The 11,446-nt window shown below is 35.5% G+C and overlaps 1 protein-coding gene and 1 pseudogene across 1 annotated transcript; both read right to left on the reverse strand.

The window, feature by feature from the left end:
* Nucleotides 1-898: 898 nt before the first annotated feature.
* Nucleotides 899-2,333, reverse strand: LOC140829082 (pleiotropic drug resistance protein 1-like). Its single transcript, XM_073192059.1, has 3 exons — nucleotides 1,988-2,333; nucleotides 1,403-1,556; nucleotides 899-1,315 (listed from the first exon to the last, which is right to left on the reverse strand). Exons 1-3 carry the CDS (start codon nucleotides 2,098-2,100, stop codon nucleotides 1,004-1,006), a joined length of 579 nt encoding a protein of 192 aa, XP_073048160.1. The 5' UTR covers nucleotides 2,101-2,333; the 3' UTR covers nucleotides 899-1,003.
* Nucleotides 2,334-2,567: 234 nt separating this feature from the next.
* LOC140829080 (G-type lectin S-receptor-like serine/threonine-protein kinase At1g11300) lies at nucleotides 2,568-7,045 on the reverse strand (annotated as a pseudogene).
* Nucleotides 7,046-11,446: the final 4,401 nt, after the last annotated feature.

Below are 11,446 nucleotides of genomic sequence, written 5' to 3' on the forward strand. Positions count from 1 at the left end.
AAGGTGTTTGAATGACTATTTTATAAAACTCTTTTAATTGTTTTTAAAAAAGTTATAAAAGATTTTTTCTTTTTATCGCTTTTTTTTTCCTTATTTGTGATTAATATATTTTTATTTCTCTCCTTTTTTGTGATTGATTTTATTTTTTGGTTCCTTATTCTCATTTAATGCATAATTAAAATACATAAAATTATATTTTAAAAAATGTACAAAATAAAAAAAAAAATTCATTTAAAATGTTGAAAACAATAAGACCAAATTTAAATCCATCATCAGCAGGCACCCCAGTCCATTTTCAGAATCAACTTTCACTTGTTCTGTCCATGTGTGCTGCATGCATCTTTCTGTTACACCAATCATGAAAAGCCAAGAAACAGAGTGAGCACAAAAAACACCTTGCAAAAGATTCCCTAATCAATCACAGAAAATGTTATCTATCATTGTGAAAATTTACCGTTTCTTTGAAGCATTCATATTATCCTGATTATCATTTATATTCTTGTTCAAATCTTCACTTCTTAGTGTTCCATGTACAGATACTGAAGTCTCTGGAGTACTCAGTGTTGCTGCTCCATTTGATCCACCCCACTCGAGGATCGATAAAGCCTTATCATATGAAGACAGTATCTTCTGCAGTATCAAGTCCTGAGCTTCCGATGGGGATGTCGGTCACAAACGAATCCGAAGCTGCTTAGTTTGCAGTTTGCACCATCCCCTGTGTTAGTTCGTTGACAAGTGCATTGTATTGCCAGGTTACAGCACTCTCCATTTCAAAGATTATCTGGCTTCAGAGCAATACTAGATTCATGCAAGTAGACTTCTTTAATATTGGATTTGATTCAGAAACTTGACTCTTTGTTGTAGGAATATGTCAAGTCAGGAACTAGCTTACCACTGATGAATAAACAAGTAATAACTACGAATTTGTTCTAACAGTATTTCAAGTCATGGCCAGCATGATTGAGTAAACGTATTAATATAAAGAGAATGTTGGTAACATTAACTAAAAACATAACAGATGACCATGGATTTGCATAGAGCTTGTTTTAATGTCACATCCACCATTTCCTTTCATCAACAAATATTCTCTACCTTTGCAGGCTTTCAGGAGTTCTTTCTGTCCAACACCATACTTGTCTTTACTCAGAGCAGCTGGATGGCTTTTGCTCTTATCGTACGGATTCACTAGCTCATCCCCTAGTCTTTCTCCATCGGCATACGACTGGAATGCCTCCGCGAATTCATTCACTGTGATGAACCGGTAAGGCTCATCCTTGCGTGCCCAATACTGCTTCTGATCTTTTTTGGATGTCACCTGTGTGATGTAATTTTAACCTCTCATTAGGACAAATGCAACAAAATATCTTTAAAGGGTTGTTATCTTTATCATTTTCCTGCTTACCTCTTGCAACAAATCGGCAACTCCTTTCCTCTTGGGGCATTTGAAACCCATGGATTCAAAGAAACCGACCACATTTTCTCTGGGACCGTGATATACTATCTGGCCATCAGACGAGGACAATATCATCGAACAGATAGTAGGTCTCGGGAGCTGGCTGCAAGAGGGAAAATAAAAGCAGTTCCCTTCATAATGTGTACATACTGTCGAAGCATATTGACGATCTGGTAAGTTGTGGAACTGTCCAATCCAATATGTAGGATGACGATTTCTCTCTGATTTAATCTATCAGCATGTTAGCACTCTGTCATATCCAGTATTTTTTTCTATTGCCACTCTATATTTCCTACAAACTTATACTTCTTTGATCGACTGATGAATATATTTTGTGATCGCATCACAATTCTTCTTGGATGAAATAAAAATATCTCGTAGATTTATATGAAATTATTTCTCTAAGCAGGGTTGTGGTGCCTATACTTCAGGTTAAGAAGATGCTGGGGACTTCACTGTGCGGAAAATTATAAAATATATCATATTTTGGCTATCGCGCCGCGTCTCAAATCAATTTCAGAACATTACAATTACCTTGAGAAGTTATTAACATCAAGGGTTTCAAGCAACGTCGTCACCACGGTGTCAGTGACGCCGGATTTTCCAACTGGATATGACTTCATGCGTTTTACGCAAACTGTGAGCATGCGAAGCCAACTCGTTCTTCTCCTTCACGCCGAGACTCGGAGGCTGCTTCGCTTTAATTTTCCCAATTTTCGAACTCAAAACATTCTTTAAACCTTCAGAAGCAACTACACCGGAAGCAATCTCGATTTCTGAATCTGTTTCCTTGATATTCTAGCACAGAAACATCAACTATTTCCCCGGCGAAGCGGCGGGTTGTTGGGAATGAATAATCCGGGTTTAGGCACGAGATGTGAGAGAGAGATTCGGTATGCAAATGACCCATTTAGAATATCATCCGGTTTATTGCCCGTTGGGCCCATTTTTTACCCCCGCTTTACACCTATAATTTGATCTTCAAAAACTATTCTTTAAAAACACTTTTTACCTATAATTTGATCTTCAAAAACTATTCTTTAAAAACACTTTTTCCATAAAAAATTTTCAAAATTATTGTCCATCGTATTTATACTTATATAACACTAAAAACATTTTTGAAAAAAACTTGTCCAAACAGCGTTACATTTCGATCCATTCTACGATTTAGTAGATAATTAATTCCTAGGACATTCTAACACGACATACTATTTTTCAAATCTATAAATACAAAACCGAAATGCATTTTATTCCTCGACATTTTTCGGGGAATGGCGGAAACATGACCAACAAAGCCTCACTTAGGCGGAAAAAGAAACACGAAGGAATCACATCTAACCCATCCGGAAGTCGCAAGAACAAATTTTGAGCATAACATCTGCCTGTAGTATGAGTTTGAGAACGCAGATCTTCAGGTTTAACTTGCCATTTGTTCATTTACTTCAGGAGTTCGAAATCCTAACGGCCTTCAATAACTGTCAAAGTGACAGCATTTGAAGAACTTTTGCTTGCAAACCTATCAGTTGATTCTGTTCCTGCAGTGTTTCTATTCACAGTAAAAGCCGGGATAATTAGGACGAGGGAGCTCTACAATTTCATTACTAAGCATCGATAGAACAGTAGAAATGTTGGGCCTGTCTTTTGCTGTTTCTTGAACACATAAAAGACCTACTTGTGTGTATCTCAAAATCTCCTGCCTCACTCGTGGATCGGGACATTCAGGGTGCATGAAACTTGACATATCTTCTTCATTCCACAATTTCCATGCCTACAAATATATACGCAATGATCAAGAGGATGGACTTTGACTCTAAAAGATCAAAATTCAATGGTAAACATTCTTTTCCTTGGAACAGTCCCAAAATCTATGAATAGCTTACATATGATATTAGGCTGAGTTCTTGTTCTTCATGATAAAAGCTGCTATTCTTACTTCCACTCACGATCTCTAATAACAGGACCCCAAAGCTGTACACATCTGTTTTCTCTGAAAATCGTCCTCGCAATGCATATTCAGGTGCCATGTAGCCGCTGCAGAAGATGAATCCCGTTTAAGTAATGCAATCAGGTCGGAATTTTGCGGCATAAATAATTTATCTACACATAAATTGAAGTATAAGTTCTCACAATGTTCCAATAACCCTTGTTGTATTTTCTTGATCTACTTTGCCTCCAAAAATTCTTGCGGTACCAAAATCTGATATTTTTGGGTTCAGGTCTTCATCCAGCAAGATGTTACTAGCCTTCAGATCTCTATGAATAATTCTTAACCTCGAGTCTCTGTGAAGGTAGAGAAGGCCGCGACAAATCCCCTCAATAATGATAACTCGTTGTCTCCAATCAAGAAATGCTTGTTTTTGCGAATCTAAGACGAGTTATCCCAAGATCACGATAATTTAAAAGCAGAGAAATACATGTGTTCCAAGAAAAAGAGCTAACTTTACTGTTGTTTACTTACCAAAGATATAACCATCCAAGCTTCCATTTGGCATATATTCATAAACGAGCATTTTTTCCTCAGATTCTACACAGCAGCCGAGAATTCTGACAAGATTTCTGTGTTGGAGCTTAGATATCACCTCAACCTCAGTCACAAACTCCTCAAGTCCTTGATTGGAGGATCTCACAAGCCTTTTAACTGCGATTTCTTGTCCATTTGACAATTTGCCCTTTACAGTAGCAAAATGAATCAGTCTTGAGTACATAAAACATTACTCGTAAATCTGATACTTGAAACATTAGAAGTCTATACTTTGTAAACCGGACCAAAGCCGCCCTGGCCAAGCATATTGGCAGAGTCAAACTGATCTGTCGCATTTGAGAGTGCCCCTAATGTAAATAGTGGCAGTTCTTCAATTCTAACTCCCTCAAGCACGCGTTCATTTGAATACCTTGGATCTGTCACCCCACTGATCTGTTTACTTCCTGCCATAAAACCAAAAACAAAAGGCAAAGGATATTAGATTACACCCATCACCTCTTGAACGAAAATGTGTTGAGATAAATAAGTTTAAAATATTTCTTTACTTGATAACAATATATTACAAATATTTTAAAAAAACATAATCTTATTTGATTTCTAGCATTTCAGGTATGGAATAATGGAGCCATTACCTGTATATGTTAACCTCTTCCACCATAATAATGTGCATACAGAAAATGCTACGAAGCCCAAAACTGCTACGGTAGAGATAATTGCCTTCAGACTTTTCTTGTGACCTGCGCATAGTATCAACAGTTGGGTTCAAGGAACAAATATATGAACTCCAGACGAACATATTTTCGAGCAGGTCAATGGTATATTCTTAAACATGAAGATATAAATATGACTTAAAACTGGGAACCCAAAGAAAACGAAAAGAAAAAGAAAATTTTTGGAAGGCAAGTGATATACCAAGTTCTGAAGATGCCAAGCGGATGTATAGATTCGTACCACCACTGGAGAACTTTTGCACATCAATAAAGCTTCCAATCCACCACAAACACCCAATGCCAACATCAAAAGCATAACCAGAGCATGAACAATTATTCAAGCACTGGTTTCTACAGTCTGCTTCAGGAAGTCGAAAACCAACTGAAATTATCAGGCAATTTCATTGTCTTCATCGTCAGAAACCCGTCTTCCTTTCCCATGTTGCCAACAGAACTGTTCTTCTCGCACCGAAGGAGAGATTTTCTTCTGCAGCCGCTGGTCCAATTTGCCGCATTCCATTCCTCTCTGCTTTTTGGCTCAAACCCCGGCAAACAGAAGCATATAGGAGTAGACCGAGAATCACAGATTCCAAAAGGCCCGCACTTACCGTAGACATCACATTCGTTGCCTATGGATGACCATATTACCGCCCAATCTCGGTAACCATTAGCCCAAAATTTTTGTATTAAAACCCCTGAGGTGTTCAAAGCAACATATGACAAAATAGACACATTTGTGTACGTGATGGTGAGATATGCAGCTAAAGGATTATCGTTGACAAGATGGAATCCATTTTGATAATAGGTATCTGCCCCAGGTATCCCAATAAAGATTTGACCATTCCATGGACCACTGCGCCAGTAAGGATACTTACCATTCCAGACAAATAATTGAGGAATCGGTAGAGGCTCGATAGTAGATGTGAATCTTCCCGGAGCTGGATCAGAAGGACTTGTCCATGATGTCAAAATATTCTTCTCATTTGTAGTTAAATCGGTAGAGAATTTCATCTTCGGTATCCAAGAATCTGAAGCATGCTCAAAACTCTCCCACAAAATCTCACCATTCAAACCATCTTGTAACACCAGATTGCCTGTATCCAAGAGCTGAGCACTCGAATTCACAGCAGAACCAGAAACATTAGATGACCACACTATCTCCTTTTTCCCATTCATGATCACAAGATTTCCATCTCCTGAAATCTGCAATGAACCGTTCAGATCATTCAAAGGCTTCTCTCTGTTAGCTACCCATATCACTGTCATCTCAGGGATATTATTATACATTATAGCAACATATTTGTAACTACTGTTCACCGGGCTAAAGAATCCCAGTTTGAAATATTGCCCGCTTGAAACTAACATTTCTGAATCTCGAAGGGATTGATTGGCCCATAACATGTCTGTAGCTGTGCCGATTCCAAAGAAAAAACATGCAAATATAACCCCAGAAACTTGGAACATGGATAGTTTATTCATTTTACTGCCGGAAACTATGTAATATCTTAGTTTGCTTCAGAAGTTACTTCTATAATATGATGCAAGAGAATTGTTAGGTTCAATCATCAATTCCTGAAAAATCTATCAGTTCAAGCTGATGTGATACCTTTTTATCTGTTCAATCGTCTTATTATAGAAACTGTCAAAAATAATTAAAGTGCTTGTTGACATACTAGCTACTAGTTTGCATTATTTAGAATTCAATGTGGAATCATTATAGTCAAAAAACAACAACCAGCGCAAGTGTTGCTGTTGAAGGCCCCGAACTTAATATATGAAGAGGCCATACCTATTTAGATGAAAATCATGCATGACATGGACATGATGTGAAATAAAATACCATTTGGATTGAAAGCTTGAATGAGCAAAATGACCTATAACTCATCCAAGATCACAAGTTTGGGAATAGGGTTCAAGACCCAATTGCTCCTCAATTAAAGTCCAACTCTGCTACAATAGTCCATATAAATATCTTCTCATAAAATTTGTCACGCTGCAAGCTTTTTGGACCGGATCAAACAAGATTAAATCAGCATAGTCTTAACGACATGACTGTCGATTTGCTAATTTTTTTGTTTTATTCCCAAACATGTGGTACATAAATTATAACCGGTAAGAAACCTGCGCATTTCTTGCTATAAGGAAAATGAGATGGTCTGTTGCCATAATTTTCAGGTCGTGAGAAGAGTATTCAAACTATTGTTTTTCCAACTGCTTGATCTTGATATTGAAGTCAATAATCTCATATTAATAAACAACTTTTAGCTGGTCAAAACATGAAACGCCCACTTTAAATACTAATACCCACAAAGTTGACTTTCTTTTTCCCGTATGATCGGGATATTCATGGGTTGTCTTAAAAAATTGTAAGATGATGTATGCATGAGGGTAGGGGACAATCTAGCGGTTTCCTGCATTCGCTCTCGTTCATTTCTTAGAAAGAAAGGGAGACCGGAGGGCAGCTTCTTGTTCCATGGCTCTGTGGAAGCTTGAAGGACCCTTCCACCTGATGAATAATTATCCAAATTTTATCGATCATTTTCCAGAACAAGTTCGCGATCTCATTTCACTCTGTTCCATCAATCATTTAATCATGTCTTCTTTCCTGTCATGATTTGCAGCAAGAATTTGTATTTACGATATTTTCTGTCATCATTTTCGACAAGAATTCGTATTAATCGAATGTGCATCCAAACAACAAAAGAAACTTCACGATACAAGAACACAAATGCAAAGAGCCGAATTTGTGTTTTTTGGAACCAAGAAATGTAAGAAGAACCAAGAAAAAGCCGAAACCTGTTGAATTTAATCGTAACTAACAGATAAACAAACAAACGACTAACTAAAAAAACACATTTTGTTCTTCGACCAATTACCTACTCATGAATTCGGCATACGAAAACAAAAAATCTGGAGCTTGGGATTTTGTCGAGCCTAAACCATCCCGACCCGCGTAGCCTGGAATTTACAACATCAAAACCTTCAAAAGCCTAGCTCCGATCCACCGCTTCCATTACTTTACACTGTTACTTCTTACACACTTCTATGGCTCCAGCCTCACTCAATTAATTAAATAATTAATAATTAATGAGAGAAGCGAGTTAACAAAAAAAAAAAAAAACAAACAAAATCTCCAAAATGCATTAGAAAATACCAACAACCACTAAAACTCGTAAAAATTATGAAATTTACTATGTCGAGTACTTGTACATATCTTTCTTTTGCTATTATTTTACTGTTTCATAGTTTTTTTTTTCGTCGCATTCTTGAAATTTAATTATAAAATATTTTAAAAAATTATTTCTATATACCTTAGCAAAACAATAAATAATTCCAATTCCTATGAATTTATGTACGTAATAAGCTTTCTACAAAGCCCATCATTAATGACAAAAGACAAAAAAAATAAAAGAACATAATTTTAAATTCATAATTCAAGTGTCATTCTCATAGTGATATAGAATATAGATAGATGAATACTTAAATCTAAAATATTGAGCAAATAAATTAAAATTTAAAAGTTTTTCTCTCTTCCACAAAATTTTTAAAACAGTCACATTTTTTAAAACCGTTGTTAAAAGAAAAAACACAACGGTTTTAATAAAAACCGTTGTCTTTGACGTATTATTAAATGTATATTTTCTTGTAGTGTGTGAGCTCTTTACACTTGAGTTCTGATCTTGTATTACAACAGTAGTTTGGTGAGAAAGATTGATTTCTTTCTCCGCATGATGAAATTACCATGTATATATATATTAACGGTTTTACAATAATCTTCTGTAAATGCAACAACTAAAATCAAAAGATTGCAACGCTAAAATCTCTAAATATCAAAAGAACTTAATATGTTGAGAACTTTCATGTCAAAGAATGAAAAGAGAGAGGCAATATAAGTCCTTTCGATTTTTCCTTTAGTTTCGTTGCTAAACTTCCATTGATTAAGCTTTAAATCCCAATATATTAATAGTAGTCAGATTGGAGGCCCAATATCATTAGCGTGTGTCTTTTCGACTTTTATTGAGTGAGAAATGAATATTCCGGAGTGTTTAATATGTATTTAACATAAATAAGGGATAGTAAATATCACACGTACGTTTCTCCAACAAAAAACCCAAGTTGGATCATGGCCATATCTACATCATTAAAATATATTAATCATAATGATTATAATATATTATTGTAAATATATAATTCTTATTACATGATGACAAATGCAATTGCATAACCGAAAGGAATGATAGAGAACTTTAAAAACAATAACCAAAGGGTGAAAAAATTTATTATGCCCAATTAAAGTGGAAGACTCTGTGCATAAAGATTTAATATATATATTCTACGGCAGATAAAGTCGAGAAATCATTCGTGCATTCGTTTGAGTTCATTAATTTGGTATATCATAACAAATATTAAACCTCCATTTCCAGGTTTATTTCATCCTATCCTATGTGGGTATTGTCTCATGATAAGATGGATGGTCAAAATTTACCCATGCATATATATGACCCACTTTTTTTTGGAAATTGTACGTGTGACAAGATCTTACTCATTGAAATAAAACAAGAGTGATGTCCACATAGATAAAATCTCATCTACCCCATTTGCACGCCTTTCTTCTGTTGTTTTAACCACTTTGATTCCTCTGTTTCAGCCGGAATATAAGGAGACAACGTACTATAAAACATTAAACCCAAGTAAAGAAACATGCATGTATACATTAATTGCCCATTAACTAAAGAAAATCAAAACCAAGAGAGAAAAAATATATGAAGAAATGTGAGCTGTGCAAATCGGTTGCAAGGCTGTATTGTGATTCAGACGAAGCAATCTTGTGCTGGGACTGTGATTCCAGGGTTCATGCAGCCAATTTTCTTGCTGCAAAGCACTCAAGAACTCTTCTTTGCAATGTTTGTCAAGGACCAACATCGTGGACCGGATCGGGTTCCAAGCTCTGCCGGACTATTTCTGCATGCGAGGCATGCGTTGATAGAAGATTCCGGGCTGTGGAAATCGATCGTCAGTCTTGGAGATTTGAATACAGTAGACGGTCGCGGAGGAGACCGTGGAATCGGGGAGGAGCAACTGCAAGATGATGGTGGAGAAAATCAAGTTGTGCCTCCACTCTCGGGTTCTAGTTCTTCAAGATGTGAAGATCAGTCTAATTCCAGAAGAGACGTGGCTTCGAATTCAAGTACTGTCGGTCCTCGAGGACTAAATCACCCGCTGAAAACTCCAGGTTTTCCTGAAATATGTACATGCATGAAAAATCTGAACTTGTCGATGTATTTTTTCACAGTATTTTTTCCATAATGAAACTAACATTCAAGATCTTCTCCTCATAATTTTGCACAGACTCGGTATCCATCTGTTCACTATATTTTCTATTCTCACCTTGCCGTATATAATATACCCAGAGCCTAGAGGCCAGAACTTGAAACTAATTGGCACGTACGCCCGGACTGATCCAACAAATTATCATTTTTTTATTAATTGAATAGGGAATCGATGGTCCAGAAGAAAAAGTAGATCAAGATTCGAGTGCTAGATGTCAAAGATTAGCTCATGGAAATGGGACAGCTTCGATCTGATCACGAGAATGCACGAATGATTTCTCGATTTTTGTTTTCCTGGGGTTAATTATATTATTTGCATTATATTAGTACTATTGCTTCCCCGGAAATTTTTTAAAATGTGCACTAGAATATGCATGATTCCGTAACACAAGAAGTATATTATGTAATTGGGATATGTAATACCATGTTTTTCTAGTCAAGATATCATATATGTTACTACTATTGCATCCCAAAATTAAACTTGATTTTTATGTTTTATATATTTACTCTTTGCCATTTGAATCATTTTTTCGACGTGCCTTGGGAATCTCGAATTATATGTATCCATAACATGCGTGGTAAGGGTTAGAAAAAAGGGCAGCATTTACATTTCATTTTTCATATCCCTCGGGTCGATGTCTGCTGCGAGATTGGTTTGTCATGAAGTTGTTCTCAGAGAGCTTATTTGTTTCATGCCATTGCTTCAAGAGTTCCATGCCTGTGCTAAACATCAGGTCTGCTGGCTTGCTCTTTTGGTTCCAAACTAAATCATTTCCATTTTTCCAGATACTCCAAGCCAAGACTGCTGCGATCTCCGTATCTTTTTTACAATATTTTTTTGAGATAATCTCTTTCCACCAGCTTTGCATTGAATTAGCTGTCCCTGAATCGCCGGAAATATATACTCCATACACTTTTCGCCAGGGGGCAACTAATTATAACAAGAGCATGAAAATCAACTTCTGCCTCTTGGTGACAAATTTATTTAAATTATTTAAAAATTTATGAATTTATTATTAAGAAATATAACGGTTACTCATTATTATTTGCATAGAGTTGCTGGTCTTGATCTTAATTATTGAAGCAAAATCAAATAAAACATTTACAATGTATTTGATAACATGAAATTTGATGGAATTGCGAATTACATTTTAGTCTTTGCTATAATGAAATTTCAAAATAAGATTGATATTTAATTAGATTTCATGGAATTTCATTTATTAAAATTTGGTCATTTTATTTTTAATATCATCTAGATAAGGTTTATATTTTTTCATTTCTTAAAAATAATATTCATTATATGTTAAAAGTAATTTTTTTTTCTTGATAAAAAAATATATATGTGAATATTTCTAAAAAAATTAAAAATAAGCATAATTTTCAAATTTAAATCAAAATTATATTTTAAATTTTAATCAAATAGCAAAATAGAATACTAATTCCATTAACTTAAATGCACAAACACAATGTA

Source organism: Primulina eburnea, chromosome 4, assembly GCF_022965805.1.
Source record: "Primulina eburnea isolate SZY01 chromosome 4, ASM2296580v1, whole genome shotgun sequence".
NCBI classification, from domain to species: domain Eukaryota; kingdom Viridiplantae; phylum Streptophyta; class Magnoliopsida; order Lamiales; family Gesneriaceae; genus Primulina; species Primulina eburnea.